General features: G+C 44.7%; 1 protein-coding gene across 5 annotated transcripts in view; it reads left to right on the plus strand.

The window, feature by feature from the left end:
- Positions 1-8,332: 8,332 nt before the first annotated feature.
- The window catches only part of PLXNB1 (plexin B1), a 72,014-nt gene continuing 60,456 nt past the window's right edge, over positions 8,333-19,890 (plus strand). For all 5 annotated transcript variants that reach the window (XM_072654736.1, XM_072654751.1, XM_072654764.1 and 2 more), the window contains exon 1: positions 8,333-8,619. In XM_072654736.1, the coding sequence (XP_072510837.1) occupies positions 8,348-8,619 (272 nt within the window). In that variant the 5' untranslated portion in view covers positions 8,333-8,347. The remainder of the gene's footprint in view (positions 8,620-19,890) is intronic.

The following is a 19,890-nucleotide window of genomic DNA, read 5'->3' on the forward strand; positions in this document are numbered from 1 at the left end:
AAGAGGAAATAACATGAGAGATAATACAGAGGTAGAGTTGGCAGGATTTGGTGGCTGATTAGGCATAGGACTACTGGGGAGAAGTCAAAAGATGATTTCATTCAACCCAGGTAACTGGGAGAATAGTGGGGAGAATTTGCAAGTTTTGGAGGAAACATGGAGTTTGGTTTTGGACAAGTATTTATTATATGTACGATGTGCATAGTTGGTACTTTAGACTCTGCAGGGGATGTGTCATTTATTTATATAATAAAAGCTGGCATTTATAGAGAACTGAAACATTTATAAAGCACTTTATAACCATCTCATTTGGTGTTCACAACCCTGTGATGTAGTTACTTACAGATATTATCCCCATTTTCCAGATGAGCAAAGTGAGGCCCAGAGAGGTTAAGTGACTTGGCCAGAGCTATACATCAGGTAGGCATCAGACAAGGGCAACATCTGATCCTATATCTTCCAGACTCCAAATATAGCAGTCAAGTGAGTCAAATTCAAATAGAAACAGATTAGAAAACTTCAAATTAGCATCATGTTTAACTTTATTTTTATTTATTTTGTGTAGCATTTCCCAATTACATTTTAATCTGGTTGCAGTTTTGTGGGCTATATGCCAGGCTGCAAGTTTGATGCCTCTGCTGTATCCATCATGCTGCCTCATGTATGACATCATCCCAGAACTCCAGGAGTTTCCAATCCAGAGAAGATAGGTACACAAATAATTGTGTATAACATGTAAGTGGCATGAATGTATGAAAAAAAGCATGAAGTGCTCAAGTGCAAAGTAAAGCGTTAAGTGCTGAGAATATAGACAATAATAATGGCCAACATTTCTGTTGTGCTTCCTATGTGCCAAGCACTGTGCTAAAGCACTTTACAATTTTTATCTCATTTGATCTTCACAGTAACCTTGGGAGGTATGTGCTCTTATTATCCTCATTTTACAGATGAGGAAACTGAGGCAAACAAAAGTTAAGCGATTTGCCCAGGGTCACACAGCAAGTACATATCTGAGACTAGATTTGAACTCAGCTCTTCCTGACTCCAGGCCTGACAGTATCCACTGCAACATAGAAAAATTGAGACAGGGACTGTTCTATAAGTACTTATACTGGGGAAGACAATAAATAAAAAATTCAGTTGCAAGGCAAATGGCAAAACCCAGGGATCCTTTGGTTACGTAGGATAGCAGTGCCAGGAGGCTTCAGGACATTAAGACAGGGCAGATGGGAAGGCCTGCTGGAAGGAACAGAGTTGTTGATGCCTATTTCATCCAAGTCACGAGCTTGTTCTGTATAAGGATTGTAGACAAGTGGTATAGTTATTCACTTAAGAGAGAGATTGCTTCTGGATTGGGGATCAGTGAAGACCTCATAACATGGAGATAGTAGTTAAGGAATGAGTAGGATTCTGATAGCTAGAGATAGTGGGTAAGTGTTCCAAGTAGGAGAAACAACAAAAATAAAGGCAAAAAGAAAAATTAAGGCATATTTTGGGGGGATGGTGACCAGATCAATACAGCTAGATCAGCTAAGATTAGAAAGGTGGATTGATTGGGCAGCCAAATGGTGGGGGGCCTTGAACTATCTTTTAGTCAATGGAAAAACAATAGTTTTTTTTTTTTTAGCATGGAAGTGAGTCCCCCAAATCTTTTAGGAAGATTAATCTGGTGCTAGGCATATGTTAGAGAAAATATAGGGAGTTAGATCACGCATGGGGAACCTACAGCCTTGAGGCCACATGTGGCCTTCTATGTCCTTGGGTGTCGCCTTTTGACTAAGTTCAAGTTTTACAGAATAAATCCTTTTATTAAGGGAATTTATTCTGTGAAGTTTGGATTCCGTCAAAGGGCCACACTTGAGGACCTAGAGGGCCACATGTGGCCTTGAGGCCACAGGTTCCCCACCCCTGAGTGGATATTGTAGTGCTCCAGAGACATAGGGAAAATTGACAGGGAATTAATAATTGATTAGATGCGAGGAACAAGTCAAGGCAGGTACTCTTCTTCCTTGGGTTATGTCATTTTTCTAGGTAAACACAAATGAAACTAACTCCAAAACTCCCTGAGCTGTTTCCCCAATCTGGGAGCCCCATATATTCATCCCCTATTGGGTAGAGTCCCATCCAAGAAAGTGAGCTCATTTGGATCTTTCCCAAGCTCCAGGCTTTGAAATTCTCTTGAACAGACTTTAAGATGCCTGTGCATGGCAGCGGAAGGGAGGTGTTGTTCAGTCTTGCTCTTTCAAGCTTTCTAGAAGAAAAATTTAGTTCAGAGGCAAAGATACATTCAGTGCCATGGCCCTGGCCAATGAGACACAGCTCATTCTCCAGCCTGTAGTTTGCTAGTCCTGAAATTCACAGGGTTACACTCAGAGGGGACCTCCTAGGCAAAGAGAAGGAAGTAAGCCAATGCAATCTTGGGGTGCATTAGGAGAAGCAGGGCTCCCATGCGCAGTGTTATGTTCAGCTTTAGGCAACACAGTTGATGAAGGACATTAATAAACTGGAAAGTGTTCAGATAGGTTGGTGGTGAAGGATCTTGAGGTCATGACTCATTAGGATTAGTTGAAAGAATCCTGCAGATTTAGCCTAGAGAAAAGACGACTCTGGGGGAACATGATAGCTGTGATCAAGTATTTGAAATGCTGTTAAGTCTAAAAGGAGGATTAAGCGTATTCTGTCTGGCAAAATCGGGAACAATTTAGGCTTGATATAAGGAAAAATTTGCTAAGAATTAGAGTTGTTTAAAAATGGAATGACTTGCCTCTAGAGGTGGTGGATTCCCCCTTCTTGAAGACCTTCAGGCTGAGACTGGATGGTATTCCTTTGTATGTAGGTTTGAATAAAATAGTAAATTAACATCTACGATTTTTATATGCCAGGCCCTGTGCTAAGTGCTTTACAAATATTAACTTGTTTGATCCTTAACAACTATCTTTGGAAATAGGTGTTATTATCCCCATTTTACAGTTGAGGAAACAGAGTCAGAAGTTAAGGGACTTGCCCAAGGTCACATAGTGTCTGAGAATGGATTTGAATTCAGGCCTTTCTGACACTAGGCCCAGTGCTCTATCCCCTGCACTGTCCAGCTGCCTCTAGAGACATGGCCACTAAGGCCCTTTCCAACTCTCAAATTCTGTAATTCTGTGACACTGTTGATTAGAACTTTAGTTAAATTCAATAACTCTCTTACACGATATGCTCAGTGAGAAGCATTGTGATAAAGAGCTGGCCTCAGAGTCTGGAAGACCTGATTTCATATCCTGCTTCTATCACCATATTATGGCTGTAACACTGAGCAAGTCACCTTGCCTTTTAGTGCCCCAGGGAAATTGCTGCAAAGGAACCTGTCTCCATTGATGGAAGTTCTTTACCAAGAGCTTCCTATACGGATGAAATCATATATCATAATACTGGGCACTAGTGACCCAATGACAAAAATGAGAAAGTCCCTGTCCTCAAGCAGCTTATGTCTCATTGGGGGGAGATGGCAGGTACTCATAGAAGTAAACATGAATTGTACACAAAGTAATTCCTGGTAGGGCATGGGGGAGAACTTTTAACAGAGGGTGATAGAGAACATGAGGATAGAGCTGAACTCTGAAAGTAGCTAGGAAATCTACAAGGCAGAGGTAAAGTTCAGAGAACATTCCAGTCAATAAGTCAATACACATTTATTAAGCGCCAAGATGCAAAAGCCAGTCCCAATATTCATGGAGCTCGTAATCTAGTGGGGGAGACTACAAGGCAGCAAATCCGTACAAACGCTATTTACAGCATAAATAGGAGATAATTTAGAGAGGGAAGGCACTAGAATTAAAAAGGGTTGGGAAAGGCTTCCCGGAGTGGAGATAGACTTTTCAAATGCACAGAGGTTCAATGGAATGTCTTCCTGAGCATCATAGGATCATAGATTTAGATCTGGAAAGCACTTTAGAGTTCACCCAGTTTGGCTGAGAAGGAGAAACGTCACATTAGTCTAGAAAGATAGATGGGAGGCCGACGGTGAAAGAAAGGCTTTAAAGGCTCAATAGAAGAGTTTGTATTTTACCCTCAAGGCAATGGGGACCCATTGAAGCTTCTTGAAGAGAGGAGTGGTAACGGGTCAGAGTGGATAGACAGGGAATGGGAACAGCTTTCCAAAGTTTCTTTGGAAGTGATGGTGGGAGTGTGGGACTGCTTTATATTTTTGTATTTGTTCCTAGCTTATACATTTTCTGTGGTGTGAGAAACAAAGGCCATCCCATACCCAATATCCATATTATACACTAAGTATCTCTACAGAACTCGAGGACTTTGCTACCTACTTTTAGGGAAACCTAGACATTAGCCATGCCGTGATTACGGTGTAAGATTTTCCTGGAGAACTCCAGGTAGAAGCAATGAGCTGGAGAGAGACAAAGACCCTCATGGTGTCAGGTCCCCTCCATGTGAGATCAGAGTCCTTGGGCCCTGGGTCATGGATGACAAACACAGATTGGCTTACCTTAATTGGGGGAAATGAAGCTAGGGTGAGTGTGGAACAGGATTTCTTCTTAACTCAATAGAGGATGTCTAGCATCATGCAAGGATGTGAATATATTCTATTAAGTATAATACATTACCCCCGCCCATGCTACCTTCCAGCCAAACTGGCTGACATTCTTTGTCAGCAAGCCTTTATGCTTTTTGCATATGCCTAGAATACACTGCTGCCTCATTTCAACTCTCCAAACAAGATAGTTGTACCCTTGTGCCTCGAATACTGTCTGGCATGTAGAGGGCATTTAAGAAATACTTAATGATTATCAGTTTGGCAGTTGTGTGCAGAATTGGAGAGAGGGGAGAGGATGAAGGCAGGGAAACCAATTAAGAAGCAAACAGTGATGAAGGCTTGAGCTAGGGTATAGAGAGAAGGAAGGGAATTCTAGAGACGTGGAGGAAGAAACAAGATTTGGTAACATTGTATGGGACAGGAAAAGAAAATGTGAAGAGTTGAGATAGTTGTAAACCTGAATGACAGAATCCTGAGAATCAAAAGCTTGTATTCCAGAAATTAGTGCCTAGTACACAACAGGAGCTTAATAAATGTTTATTAACTGACTGACAACTGGGAGCTTGGGAACAGCCAATGTGGTTGATCAATCTGTCAGTCTCTGAAGGGGACTAGAATGGACCCTGACATGGTAGGGATGCTAGACAGGCATTGCTTAGACTAAGGGACAAAGACTCAGGTCCTTATCTTTCACCTCTAGAGCATCATAGTGCAGTGAAACGTGGAGGTGTTAGAATGACTGATGCCCACACATGCTTTCCCTCTTTGCCAGGCTGGAGAATAGCAGTGCCTTTTGATTTCCTGAAGGTAGGCTTTGAGTCTTTTGCTCACCTCTGGCCAGACAGGCCCACGGAAATTCATTGGGCCAGTACAAACTAAAGGCAGAGGAGGAGGGACTGTGATGTAGGCTCAGCCCAGGACCCCCAGCTGCCTGACACCTGAGGTCCTACTCAGCTTTGCCTGGTAGGTGGGGCTTAAGAGAAAAGACACCACTGAGTAGTTCAGAGAGCTGGGGTAAGGGTTGGCTTCAGGGAGCATGGGCGGTGCCAACTCAGCAGGGAGAGTTGGGGAAGGGTGGGGCAGGCCAGCTTTGAAGGTAAATCCCTGTTCTTGCCTGGGAAGGGGCCCAAACAGGGGCAGAGTATGTTCCTGGGGCCCGCCTCTCAAGCTCCCCTTGCCTGGACAACATGTAGGCCACGCTTGGCAGCTAAGTCCTCCCTGCCCTTCTAACATTAATCAATGACTTTGCACTTTGCACTTTCCCCTTTACTGCCCCTACCTCAACTATCCCATTCATCCCCCCTTACTCATTCCCCATAAGGCTGCATGAGGAATTGAAGTCAGAGGACCTGATTTCAAATGCTAGCTCTGCTACTTATCATCCTCTCTGTACTTTGGGAAAATAACCTTTCTAGGGCTCAGTTTCCTCAACTGAAAACTAGATGACTTAAGTCTCTTCCAGCAATAACTATTATCTTATGATCTCTCCCTGTCCTCTCCCCAAACTACTTCCTCTCATTGGTCCATCTTCTGTCCCCTCCTCCCCAACCCTAAGAATGAAGCCTTCACAGAGAACTCCAGAAAATTCTAGATGTTGACAAGAACCTTGTGGTGGGGATGGTAAGAAAATGGAAATCAAAGGATTACAGATTTATGGCTGGAAAAGACCTAAATGGTCTTTTTGTTTGTTTGTTCACTGTCTCTTCATTCATTTCCCATCCTCTTAAAGTGATTCCACCACAAGAATTTATTCTGGCTTCTCTTCTCTCCTCTCCACATTGTCTCTTGGCATTCTCATTCACTGCTATGGTTGCCATGACTGATTCTATGATCAGCCCTCAAATCTCCAGCACTGATTCTTCTGAGCTCCAGACCTACATCTCCAGCTGCCTATGGGGCATATGACACCTGCAATTTGGAGGTTCCACTTACTGTCTTAAGCCTTTAAATCTCTGACTTCATCATTTCTGCGGCTGATACCACATGGTTCATCCTGTGTCCCATGTTTGAAAATGTAAGGTTATCTTGGACTCTTCCCCTATCCAAATGCTTATCAAGTTCTATTGATTCCCCTTCAGTAACATCTCTCAAATCCTTACCCTTCTGTCCCAAATGACTCTACCACAGCACAAACTCTCATTACTAATTCCTTATCTCCACCCCCCCAAGCTATTCCAATAGCTGAACAGGTCTTTCCCCTTCCAGTCCAACCTTACACTACTGCCAGATTACATTTTCTAATAAATAAATCGTCTTATTACTTCTTCAGAAATTTTTGGCTACTTTTTATTGCCCTTGGTTTGACATTTAGGGTTTTCACATCTGGCACCACTTTCACCTTTCCATCTCACACTAATTCTCACCTTTTATGTCTACTGAGCTCCGGTCAAATTGGACAATGCTGTTCTCCAACTCAAAATGTCCCACTTCCCTCTAGTAACTCAGCTAGTATTATCATAGACAGATTTCACATATTCCTATGTGCACTCTCTCATGGACTTTTACATTATTTGGCTTTGTGTGACTTTGTGTCATATCCTCCATTGTATAGTGAACTGTGAATGCAGAGACTGTGACATTTAAACTAAGTGTTCTTTCTCCCACAGCCTAGTCCAATGCTTTCCCAGGGCTTAATGTTTAATTGTAGGAGGAGAGAGTGGGGAAGCTTCATGGGGGATGAGGAAGTTGGGAGGGAGGGGAGAAGAGGGGAAAGGCAGTGGAAGGGGAAAATGGTAGAGAAGGAAGGGCAGCCCCAGGTCGGACCATGTCAATCCCCTATTCAAAAGTCTTCAATGCGTCTCTATTGGCTTTTGGAGAAAATGCAGACTCCTCAGCCCGGCATTTAAAGCCACTAACTTGGCTTCCACCTACATTTCCAAATATTGCACCTTGGTCCCATCCACGTGAATAAAATGAGTTTTCTTGAAGTTCTGGGAACTGGGTATGCTATCTCTCTTCTCTGTTCATAGATTTAGACTCAGGAAGGGTCTTTCGAGATCAACTTCACCTCTTCATTCAAGAGATGTTAAATGGCTTGTCCAAGGTCACACAGTAGAGTCGTACTTTGTCGGTCTTCCGACCCCACAAACAGCCTCCCTTTTCACTTGACCATTTTGCCGCGTTTGCACTGGCTGTCCGCCCCTCAATTTCTGGAATACATTCCTTCCTTACTTCTACCTTATAGGACCCCAAGATTTCTTTAAGTCAGAGTTCAGGTGTTCTGTCCACTCCCAACTCCCTAGTCGAGCTTACTTGGTATTTACTAATATGTCCACTTGTGGGTCGTCCTCCAAGAACGGGAGCAATCCTTAGGGATGCCTTTCTTTCTTTCCTTCCTTTTCTTAGGGATTTCTTTCTTTTTTCCTTCTTTCCTTCCTTCCTTCCTTCCTTCCTTCCTTCCTTCCTTCCTTCCTTCCTTCCTTCCTTCCTTCCTTCCTTTCTCTCTCTCTCTCTCTCTCTCTTTCTCTCTCTCTCTCTCTCTCTCTCTCTCTCTCTCTCTCTCCTCTCTCTCTCCTTCCATCCTTCCTAATCTGGAGGAGAAAGTGGAGAGGAAGGAAGGGTAGAAAGAGAAGGGGGAAGGCAAAGGACAAGCAGGTGAGGGTTCTGGTGGAGAAAACGCGGTGCCCCTCTGTGCTGCCCTCCCTGCTTCATCCTGCAGCCCTTCTCGGCCTGCGGGCTGGCTGGGGGTGGGGGTGTCTCTGTTCCTGGGCAGCCGGGGTCTGGAGAGAGGGAGGAAAGGAAGGCGCAGAGCCCGGGGGAGGACGCGGCTTTGTCTCCATTGTTTCTGGAGGTGAATGCGCCGGGCCGTGGGGGATGGGCGGGCGCAGTTTTCCGCCCCTCGGTCTCCGGGTAACAGCTGTGGCTTCGCCGGATCCACCTCCGGGGGCGGGGGTAGGGGAGGCCCGCGCCGCTCTGGGGCTCGGCTCAGCCCAGCTCAGCGCCGCGCCGCGCAGCGCCACTCGGCTCGGCGCGGCCCCGCGCAGCAGAGGGTTCGAGCGCGGTGCAACTGTGTGCGGTGAGACGGTGTGCGGTGCAACGGTGGGAGCGCCTCCCTCCCTCCCTGTCCCAGCAGCGGGGCCCGAGTGGTGAGTCCGTGCGTCCCGGGGGGCGGCGAGGAATCCGAGCACCCCGGCCAGACTCCCCGAGTCCCCGGAGGTGGAGAGCCGGCATCCGTAAGGATGGCTTGGGGAACACTTACGTGGACCGCTTGGGGCTTTCTGTTGTGTGGATCGGCCACCTGGAAGGGAGAGCTCTTGATCTGGGGCCTGGGGCTGGGCAGGGGGCTATTTCATTGTGGGCATTTTGGACCGAACTTCTCCGGTGGAAGAAAACTTCAGGGTGGTTTTGATTGGGAGAGGCGGGAGGCGGGATCGACTCCCCCTGAACTGGAGCTGAGTGCCCCCTCCCTCCACCCCTGGGCAGCCCCTCCTCTCCCCCACCTCCATCCTCACCAGCCAACAGCCTTTCCCTCCCCGCCAGGACCAGATGACCAGAGAGGGGGTCTTTCCTTCTTGGACCCTGGGGGCGGGATGCCTGTACTGAGGAAGACGGGAGGTACACCACACCTCGGAAGGTGGAATATGTGGGAGAGGTTCGGGGCTCCTGCACCTTGCCTAGATCCAAGAAGGATTGGGAGAGTGGGTCGTAACTCTACCTTTCCCATCCCAGTAAATTCAAACGCTCCCTGGATTGCGACCCCCCCCCCCCCTTCTTCCATGCACACCTTAATTGTGGCCCTCGTCCCTCCCTCAGAACACACCCTAAATCGCTACCGCTCCTTCTGTACATATAGAGTGGATTTGGATTTTGACACTCCTCTAATGTGGGCTTCCTTAATGTGACCACCCTCCCCTTCAGTACACACACCCTGGAGAGTGACAGTCTTCCGTCAGACTGGATTGTGTCACCTAAACCACCAAAAGGCATATCCTGAATTACGACCCTCCCTTTTCGCCTCATACATAATCTAAATTGAGACCTCCCTCTCCTCAGCCCTCTAAATGCTCAAATCAAAGGGTAACCCGCTCACATTTTGGGGTTAATGAGTAACTGGCCAGCTCAGAGATGGGAAGGAAGCAGTCTCCCCGGCCATTCCAGTGAAAGCTGGTTTCTCCTGATTATGGCACCCAGGGAGCCAGCCAGGTGGTGGGCACCTCATTGGGTACAAGGTGGGGGGAGGGGCCGAAGGGGCAGGGATCAAGACAGGGTCTGGGCCTTTGAAGAAAGGGGAGGGGTTGTTCCCTTGCTAAGAGGAAGCCTCTCTGCACCGCTATCTCAGCCTTTCACCTCTTGTCTCCTGGAAGTGGATAGGAGGGCTAAACCTGGAGTGGGGAGGGGGTGTATATTTGGGGGCCGTAGCTCTTGGGCATCTCCTTAACTGGTGGGTGAAGAAATCGTACTCCCCCTGGTGGATGAAATGGAGAGATGGCCTGGAAAAAGTGGGGAGCCCTAGAGTGGCATAATCTGGTGCCAATTTTGACATTGTTGGAGGAGGGATTTTCTAGCTAACATGTTGGGGGGAAGGAATGGTATACTCGTGGGCCCAACTGGAATGTGGTAGGCTCTGAGTGTTAGGGTGCAAGGGGTCGGTAGGGTGCAGAGGCCCATTTGGAGGCAATAGAAGCTTTGAAGAAAGTTTTGGGAGAATGAAGGACTTGCACTGTCTCATTTGTGTACAAATCTCAATAACACATTCTGGTTCATGGTCTCTAATTAGTAAAGATGTTTCTGAAGCCACCCAGATTCTCCAGTTGATCTTCACCCTTCTCCCTGTCCCTTCCCTTGACCTCTGTGTTGTCCTTCCCCCTTTCTCCTCTGTTACTATGCTTGGCACAAACTAAGCACTTAATAAATGCCTTTTCATTTTCATTCAATCTTCCCTGACCCTCTCCATTTTATTTTCCTTGTCCTTCAGTCTTTCCCTCTCTGTCTGCATGACTCTTCTTGCTTGACTCTGGCTTTTGTCCATAATGGGGAAAGGTATATAGGGTCCTGGGAGGAAGCTGATGATAGAGAACAGAATAGGAGCAGTTCTGGCCTCTCCAGCCCCCTTCCCCTAGAGTCACTCCATCCATGCAGACAGCTCCTGGGAATCCCTTGAGAGGGGAAAAGAGAACTGATTGGCTCTTCAGGGTCAGTAGAAGAAAGGAGGGAGGAATATAGATGATGGGAGCAGCTCTGGACCTACCCTGCTCAGGAACCCCTTTTGCCTCCCGATTCCATTGGCCCTCTGGCCCCATATCCCCCCAGTTCAGGCCTTTCAGTTCCCACTGTGGGATAGGACATGAGTCCTTGGAGGAAGCTCCTGTCTGTTCCTTGAACTGGGCAGCTATGGCAGTCGGCACCCTCAGAACATTTCTGGATGCAGGGTGATTATCTTCTGCTGTGTGTTATATTATTATGGTTTATATGGGCATCTGCCTCCACTCCCTCCAACAAACACACTCCCTATCTGCTCCAGATGCCTGTGATATCTGTTTGATCAGCCTTTTGGAGTTCTCATCTGCTTCCTACTTGGAGAGGGGGGTCGGAGAGAGAGAGCTTGGAATTCAAGACTACAGGGTGGGAGAAGGTGCTAGAGAGAAGAGCAGCTGAGTTGGAGGGGGAGGGGATTCTCTGACTTTAGGTTCATCCAAATACCCTTCCCCAGTTTCAGCCCCATTAACTAGTCTTTAGGGAAAGCCCCATCTATGTCTTTTGTTAGGGAGAAGTACACTTGAGCTTGAGGGACCTTCTGAGCTTGTCTGTTACCAGGTCTGTGCCATAGGTACCCTGCAGTCTGGGGGTTTGGGGGGGGTGGGGCTCTGCCAAGGTCTCTCCCAAGGCTGCTGTCCTCCGAGATTGAAGTGAAGGCGGTTGGAATCTAATGCCTTGATTTAAAAGAAAGTCAGAAGCAAGCAATACATCCAGACATAGATTTCTTCCTTTCAAACTAGGAACTTTAGATCTCTAGATTCTGTCTGTCCAGTGGTGTCTTGAAGTAGTTTCTGGAGCCTGTGGGATCCTGAGAGAGAAGACATCCCTTCTTTGCCTTTTCTCCAGTCTGGATCTGAAAATGACCCAAGTCAGTGGCATGGGAAGCAGGAAATTCCCTTATTCTCCCACAGTGGGATGTATGGGGTAGAGAGGTTTCAGCCAGTCCCTACTCACCCTTTTCCAGCCCTCCTACTCTCCATCCTCCTTTCTCAATTCTCACCCCCACACCCTCTCTTCCATGCCACTCATTCTCCCCCCCACCTTCATCCTTTCCCCCACCCGCCTGGGGCGGATAAACAAAGGCAGTGTTGTTCCCGCTCCCACAGAGCTGCCCTGTTCTCTCCACACTAAAAATGGAAACCCCCGAGCTATTTTGGGAGCTGTGCCCAGGCCGGGCCGTGGCCTACTGCCTCCCCATTCCCACCCAGCTTGGTCCCCACCCCCTCTTTCGCAGCTCTTTCCTTGTGGAGCCTAGGCTCAGGGTTCAGCTCTGAGCCCCTCCTCTCTGGCCTCTTCTGTGTACTGACCATTCCCTGCAGTGCTGTTCTTTCACTTGATTGGGTCAGGGGGCAGGGAGGATTGGTTAGTGGGGAGCAGACTTGAGTGCCAAGGTCATCACTGTCTCCTGATTGTTCCTACTACTGGTAGTCGATCTGGGGGTCTTAGGATCTGTGCCCTCTTGCCTTTTCTCATATGAGAGACAAGAGATGTCTGAGTATACAGAAGAACTTTTCTAAATAGGCCTCCCCAGGACACCAAAGAAACCTCTCTGACTTGGCTGGCTTGTCTCTTGGACTCTTGTTATCTGAGATAGACTGACCCCCCAGGCCACCAACAGCATACAGAAGAGCCCCGAGTCACTTAGGAGATCAGCCTGTTGGGGCCAGACAGAACAGAGGGAAGCTGAAGACTGAAAAGATTCAGGTGCTCCACCCCCTACTCAGGCCCCTAATTATCTCCCTCATCCCCCCCACTCCTTCCCTTCTTAGCTCCCCAAGCCCTGCAACCCCCCTCAGAGCTCAGTTCCCTAATACCTTAGGTACAGCTTTACTGAGACTCCCTCTATGGGAGTTTAAAAACATTATTCTGAGAAAGGTTCTACCAGTTTGCCCAAAGGGTCCATGTCGTAAATAAGAACCCCTATAAAAATATATAGGCAACCCTGTGCAGAGTGCCCTGGAGTAGAAACAGAGATGTGTCCTCCATGAATGATTAGTCCAGCTGAGGAGATAACTAGAGACCAGTACCAGACAGGAAATAACCTTGTATCCCTCTACTCAAGATTTCTTTTCACGAATGACTTCCGGGACTTCTGACTCATCCTTGATCACCCATTCTATTTCCACTACCCTGGTTTCACTTTCCTCAAGACTTAGATCATACCATGAGTTGCCACTTTAATATTTCACTGTTTATTATGGTAGTATGCCTTGATGTCTTGAATCTGTTAATCCTCATCTCTAGGTAACCCCTACTGTCTATTTTCTCTGCTGCTTTTAGGCTTAGGCCCAGTGGCCAAATTAAGCTAATTTCACCTACTGCAAACTGATGGCACGTAACCCCAGCTGGGCCCTTGCTTCTGTCTGATAGACAATTCAACAAACATTTTAAGTGCCTTCTAGGGGCCAGAACCCGTTAGGCGTTGATACAGAGAAAAAAAATAACAAATGGAATTCATATCCTAGTGGGAGAAACAATGTGTGTACAGATAACATAAAACATATACAAAATAAAGACTAAATTTTTTTTTTGAGAGGAGACACTTAACAGTTGAAAGAATCAAGAAAGACCTCTTGTAGGAAGTATTGAAACTTTGAAGGGAGTTAGGGATCCTAAGAGGTGAGGGTGAGGAAAACGAGCATTCCAAGCATGGGAAACAGCCTGTTCATAGGCAAGGAGGAGTGAGATGGAATGTCATGAAGGAGGGACATCAAATAGACCAGTTTGGATAGAGTGTACTGTGTATTTGGGGGAGTAGCGTGTAATTAGAAAACATAAGCTGGAGTCAGCTTACCAACGGCTTTAAATGCCCAGCAGAGAAGGCTTCTACTTTATCCGAAAGGCAGTGAGTCGGGAGCCACCAATGCTTCTCTAGTCAGAGGAGTGACATCGTCAGACCCGTATTTTAGGAATATTAGTGTGACAGCTGTGTGGAGGATGGATTGGAGAGAGGAGAGACTGGATGTAGAAAGGGAGTTGGGAGATTGTTGGAGTATTCTTCCTATAAGAGAGGGGATGATTACCTGAACTACTGTGGATGTGGCATGAATGGAGTGAAGGGGATACATGCCATTGGTGTTGTGGAGAAAGAATTAAGATAGATTTGTTAACTGATTGGATCTGGGTGGGCATGGGGCTGGAGGGGGAACAAGAGGGAAGAGTCAAGAGTGGCTACATCTCCTTCCTCTTTGCTTCTGCACAGGCTCTCCCCTCTTGCCTAGGATGCGCTTTGTCATCATCTCTCCCCATCTCTTAGTTTCCTTCAAGCAAGGCTCAGCCCAGGTGACACTTCCTTCAAGAGGTCTTTCTTGTTTGCTCTCAGTTGGTAAAGCTTCTTCTTAATAACTGAATATATGTGTGTGTATGTATATATATGCACACACACATATGTATGTGTGTATGTGTACACATACATATATATACATCTCCCATAACCTAATATATGTGTATGTATATGTATACACAGATATGTAATATAGAATACATGTATGCATATATGCATCATATGTTATATATATGTGCTATATTTACTCATCAATGAATAAGTGTGTGTTCATCCTTTGTTGCTGAAGAAGACCATGCCATCAGAGAAATAATGACATGACTTGCACTTGACTTTGTGTTTTGAGTGAGGGAGGGCTGTGCAGGTCACCAGCCTCACTCCTCCTCCAGAGCCATCTGAATCCAGTGACCAGATGTTCATCAGGATGACTAGAGATGACCCAGGATGAGGCAATTGGGGTTAAGTGACTTGCCCAAGGTCACACAGCTAGTAAGTGTCAAGTATCTGAGGTGAGATTTGAACTCAGATCCACCTGCACTGGTGCTCTATCCACTGCACCACCTAGCTGCCCCTATTGAATAAGTATCTCCCTAGCAGAATGTAAGCTCCTTCAGGGTAAGGACCATCTCACTTTTGTATCTGTACACCATGTGCCCAGTGCATGATAAGCACTTGCTTGATTAAATTGTGACTTCTAGGTTGTGACCCTAAAATACTGGTGGTACATACCCTTGAGAGAAATGAGAAAGTTTTAGAGGAAAGGAGGATTTAGGGGGAAATATAATGAGTTTCATTTTAGATATATTGAGTGTGAGAAGATATCCAACAGGTGATTGGAGATGTGAGAATGGAGTTCAGAATGAAGATGCAGGCTTGATATGTAGATTTCGGAGTTATTGGCATAGAGATATTCATGGAACCTGTGGGAGCTGATGAGATCACCAAGAAGAGGGAGAATATATGGAAGAGAAGAGGACTCAGGTCAAGGGCCTTGGGATATATAGCAGGGCTAGATGGGGGTGATGATCCCACAAAGGACACTAAGAAGCATGAGTCAGGTAAGAAGAAAAGAAAATCCTTACGGAGAAGTGTCCAGAAAGAGGGGATGTTCAGTAGTATAAAAGGCTGCAGAGAGGTCAAGAGCACAAAAGGTTGTTTAGGAATAAAGAAGGCTGGTAACCTTGAAGAGATCAGGTTCTTTTTTAAAAATGTTAAATGATCCCTTTTATTTTTATATTTATAGGTTAGCTGCATTTCTGATTTTATCTCTCTAACCTATCCCTTGTAATGAAGAAGAAAAAAATAAAAAACGCAATTCAACAAAACGAAGCAACACATGAGTGTCATCTGACAGCACATGCAATGTTTTACACCCGTAATCCCCCACATCTTCAAAGAAGAAAGGTTTCATATGTATGTATGTATATATATATATATATATATATATATGTATGTATATAAATCACTTCTCTGGAGTCAAGCTTGGGTATAATAATTACAAAGCATGAAGTTTCAGTTTTTTGTTCTTCCCAAGTATATTATTATGGTCCTTGTGTACATAATTTTTCTCGTTCTCCTTCCTTCTTTCTGATCAGTTCATATAGGAGAGAGCCGTTTTAGTTGAATGGTGAGGTCAGAAGCCAGATTCAAAAGGGTTGAGGAGGGAGTGAAAGGTGAGACCGTGGAGACAATAAATTTAGACAAATTTTTTTATTCTAAGAGTTTGGCTACGAAAGGGTGAAGAGATAGAGAATGGTGAATTTTCTAGGAGATTGAGCATATTTTTAGGCAGTAGGGGAGCAACTAGGGAATAAGGAGAGATTGAAAATTAGGGAGAGAGGGGAGATGACTGAAGGATCGAGCTGCCTGATGGGATGGGATCAAGCCCCGAAGTAGAAAAACTAGAGTCTAGTAAGGAGAAGAGCAATACCTTCTTTTTGAGGATGAGCAACGGAGGAATGAAGGATTATGGCTGTCAGTATTTATTAAGAACCTACTATGTGCCAAACACCATACTAAGCATCGAGGATACAAAGGAAGGCAAAAAACAGTTTCTACTCTAAAGGAAATCTCAATCTAATGGGAGGGGGGGATGACAATATTACAACAGTGCTATACAAATGATGTATCTATGTCTATGCATGTATCTTGTTTGTACAGACAGATATTCTCTCTCTGTCTTTCTGTGTCTCTCTCTCCTCCTACCTCTATTTCTATAGACTTTAAATGAGACTCAAAGGAAGCCAGGAGACAAAGAAAAGGAAGGATAGAATTCTAGAGATGGGGGATAGCCAGTGAAAATGCCTGGAGGAGGGAGATGGAGTGTCTAGTTCAGAGAACAGGCCAATGTCATTAGATTTCAGGGTATGGGGGTGGTGGTGGGAGGAAGTAAGATGTAAGAAGACTGGAAAAAATAGGAAGGGACCAGATTATGAAGGGCTTTAAAAGCCAAACAAGATTTTATATTTGATTCTGAATGTAATAGGGTGTCCCTGGAGTTTACGTTAATATATTGAGTGATGGAGTTTAGAAATGAAGACCAGAAGGAACTCAGTTTTTCCAGTCAAATATAATGCACAGTCCTGAGAGGTTTGGCATAGAGATGTTAAACTCCCTGGCCCAAAACTCCAGTAAGACTGGAACCAAATTAAAATGTAATTGGGAAATGTTTAACAAAACAAATGAAAATATAACATGGATAATGTCAATTTGTGATTTTCTAAATTTGACATCACTGTTTTAGAACACATCTTGTGGGAAGTATGGTAGTCAATCGTGGAAAGGTGGCAGGTTTGTCATGCAACAGTGAGGGTTCAGTTGAGATTATATAAAATACATTTGCAGTGGACTGAAATCAGCACAATAATATGACTGACTTCATCATTCAGCAGCATATACGTAGTAGAGAAAATAGACTGGAAGTAAGTCAGAGTTAGTATCTGAAAAGGGATGAGGGGACACTGCTAGGATGAGAGGAAAAGGAACTCAAGGCTGGAGGTCAGTGTGCAACATTAAATTTGTTAACTACAGGGCTAAGATTTGGAAGGGGGAGACAAGTGAAGCCAGAGGAAAGGGAATGAACTAGGAGAGCAGGGAGCAGTGGAATAGGAGGTCCTGATGGGGACAGAGCGTGGGTGAGAGGTGAGGCATAGGGAGAAATGGAAAGATGGGAGGTTATGCTCAGATAATTTCAGGGCACTGGAAAGTGGAAGTGGACTATTTGTCCCCTGTGTGTGGCTAGATAGAATGAGGGTGCAGACTAAAAGATGAAGGGAATTGAAGACCTGGGAAGCAAGAGTAATCAAAAGGACAGCATTATGTAAACTGAAGTTGCTAACTATAAAAGCAGGGGTTGGGGTGGAAAGAAGACTGTGAGTTAGGTGTTCTTCCTGAGAAAGGAAGGAGAAGGATCTGAGAGCTATTACAGAACATCCACTAGGATCTGGATAGGGTGATAAATCTGGATGTAGTGAACCTCAAAGATGTTGCTGAGTGATGGTGGCAGAAGGATGGGGATGGGGACGATCTGGAAGTGGCAGTGAGGACTCTCCTTACTGTTCTTGGCTGTCTTGTGGGGGCAGGAGTGAAACAACACATACTATTGGACTTAGTAGTCAGGGCTGCAGTGCCTCTGGGAGGAACAAGGTTTCTGTGATTGTAAGAGGAAGGAAGGAGTGAGAGAAGAAGGGTTTTAGTAAGAAGGGGAGCGTTAGAATAACATGATGGCATAAAAGGGAGCAGAAAATGGTAGTAAAGAAAGCATGTTTTTGTCTAGGCAGTCTATGACTAAATCATGGGGATACTGAGTGGAACCATAGGGTAAGAGATGGTCATATCCTTCCCTGTGGCAATAGTACCATAGGAGAAAAGTGGGAATTGGAGGGGTAGGTCTTGATCTTGGTGGTCAAAGCCTGACTAAGAAGGGGCCTGAGACTGGGTCTTAGCTGCTTATAGAATAGTGAGTCATGGTTGAGTATTCTCACCCCCATTCATCAGTTGGGGCTAGTTCTGCTCCATGACCAGCTCCAATATTTAATCAGCTATCCTCTTGGGTGTGTATGTATGTGGAGGTAGGTTAGGGGAGGGTGAGAAAGATAGGCAGTTTGGAAAAAGTTGATCCTTCCACTCTTGATGCCCTATCTCATTTTCTCAATGATGGTTCCAGACAATTTTTTCTCTACTCACCTTCCTCATCCCCACCCCCCACCTCCTCTTATAGTAGGTAGTATATCTGTTAAGTTAAGAAGATTCCTTCTTCCATTTCTCAACATTTTCCCATATCATCATCCATTCCTCTTTCCTTGAAAAAATATCTATCTCTTGTTAGGATTGTACCCCGGTCCCCTTTCATGCCACCTCTTAGGATCTTGCTCTAGTAGCCATCTTTTCTCTTTTATCCATCTTCAGCATCTTCCTTTCTGCTGATTCCTTGCTAGCTACCTAGATCTTCCCAATCCTAAAAAAAAAAACCCAACAACACAAAACAAACCTTTCTTTGTTACTTCTGTCATTCAGCTACTATCTGTCCTATCTCTATTTCCCCTTTCACTATCAAACTTAAAAAACCTTGTGCCTAATGTTCTCGTTCTCTTCCTCTACCCATTGCAGTCTTCTATCACACTACTGAAATAGTCTCTCTAAAGTCACCAATGGCTTCCAATTTCCAATTCAAATAAACAGCTTTTGCTTAACCTTTGGCATTGTTAACCACACCTTCCTACTGGATACTCATCTCTCTTGGGCATGATGCTCCTGTTTTCTGGTCTTTCCTTTTGTCCTCTTTACTGGGTTCTTAGCCTCATCTTAATTCTCATCCAGATTTTCTTCCTGATCATTTTTCGTTCAATAGTCTTTACCCTGGCCATGTCGACAGTTTCAACTATCACTTCTATGCACAAGAATCATAGGAATATAGCTGCAAGGCATTCTTTACAGAACTTAGGGAAGACTTAGATAATTGGAGAGGAATTAATTGTTTATGGCTGGGCACTGCTTATGTAATAAAAATGATGATATTACCTAAATTAATTTACTGACTCAGTGCCATACCAATCAGACTACCCAAGGATTACTTTATTGAAGTAAACAAAGTTACAGCAAAAGAAGGAACAAAAGGTCAAGAATTTTCAGGGAAATAATGAAAAAAGTGGGAAGGAAGGAGGTCTAGCAGTTCCAGACCTCAGAGTAAATGACAGAGCAGTAAATGAGTAAAATGAGTTTGTGGTGACTAGAAAATAGAGTCGATCTGTGGAACACATTAGTTACACAATATCAGAAACAACTGAACACAGCAGTAAAGGGGTTGGTAATCCCAAGGGTACCCACTGCTAGGTAAGAATTCACTACTGGACAAAAATGGCTGAAAAAATGGAAAGGCATTCTGGGAGAAATTAGGCTTCTGTGTGATACCATGTTCCACAAAAAGTTTTAAATGGCTTACATGACCTGTGTATGAGTCATATAATAAATTAGATGAGAATGAAGAGAGAGCTTTTCACAACTGTGAATAAGAAAGCATTGTCCAAACAACGGAGCTCAAGTATGAAAGGAAATAAATTGTACTGGAAAGTTTTTACAAAGATATGAACAGTGCAGTTAGAATTAGAAGGGAAACAGTTAACTTGGAAACATATTTGCACCAAATTTCTGTGGTAAACACTGATATCCAAGATATTTAGGGCATATACATATATGTATATATATATATACACACACATACATATATGTGTTTATACTTACTATGCATGTATACAATATATATGCCATTCTTTTTTAAAAAATAAATTCCAACTTGAATGCTTCTGCTGGTACAAAGAAAATAAACATTTACTAGAAAGGAAGGAAGGAAGAAAAAAGAAAGAAAGAAAGATGAAAGAAA

This window comes from Notamacropus eugenii, chromosome 1 (genome assembly GCF_028372415.1).
Source record: "Notamacropus eugenii isolate mMacEug1 chromosome 1, mMacEug1.pri_v2, whole genome shotgun sequence".
NCBI classification, from domain to species: Eukaryota; Metazoa; Chordata; class Mammalia; order Diprotodontia; family Macropodidae; genus Notamacropus; species Notamacropus eugenii.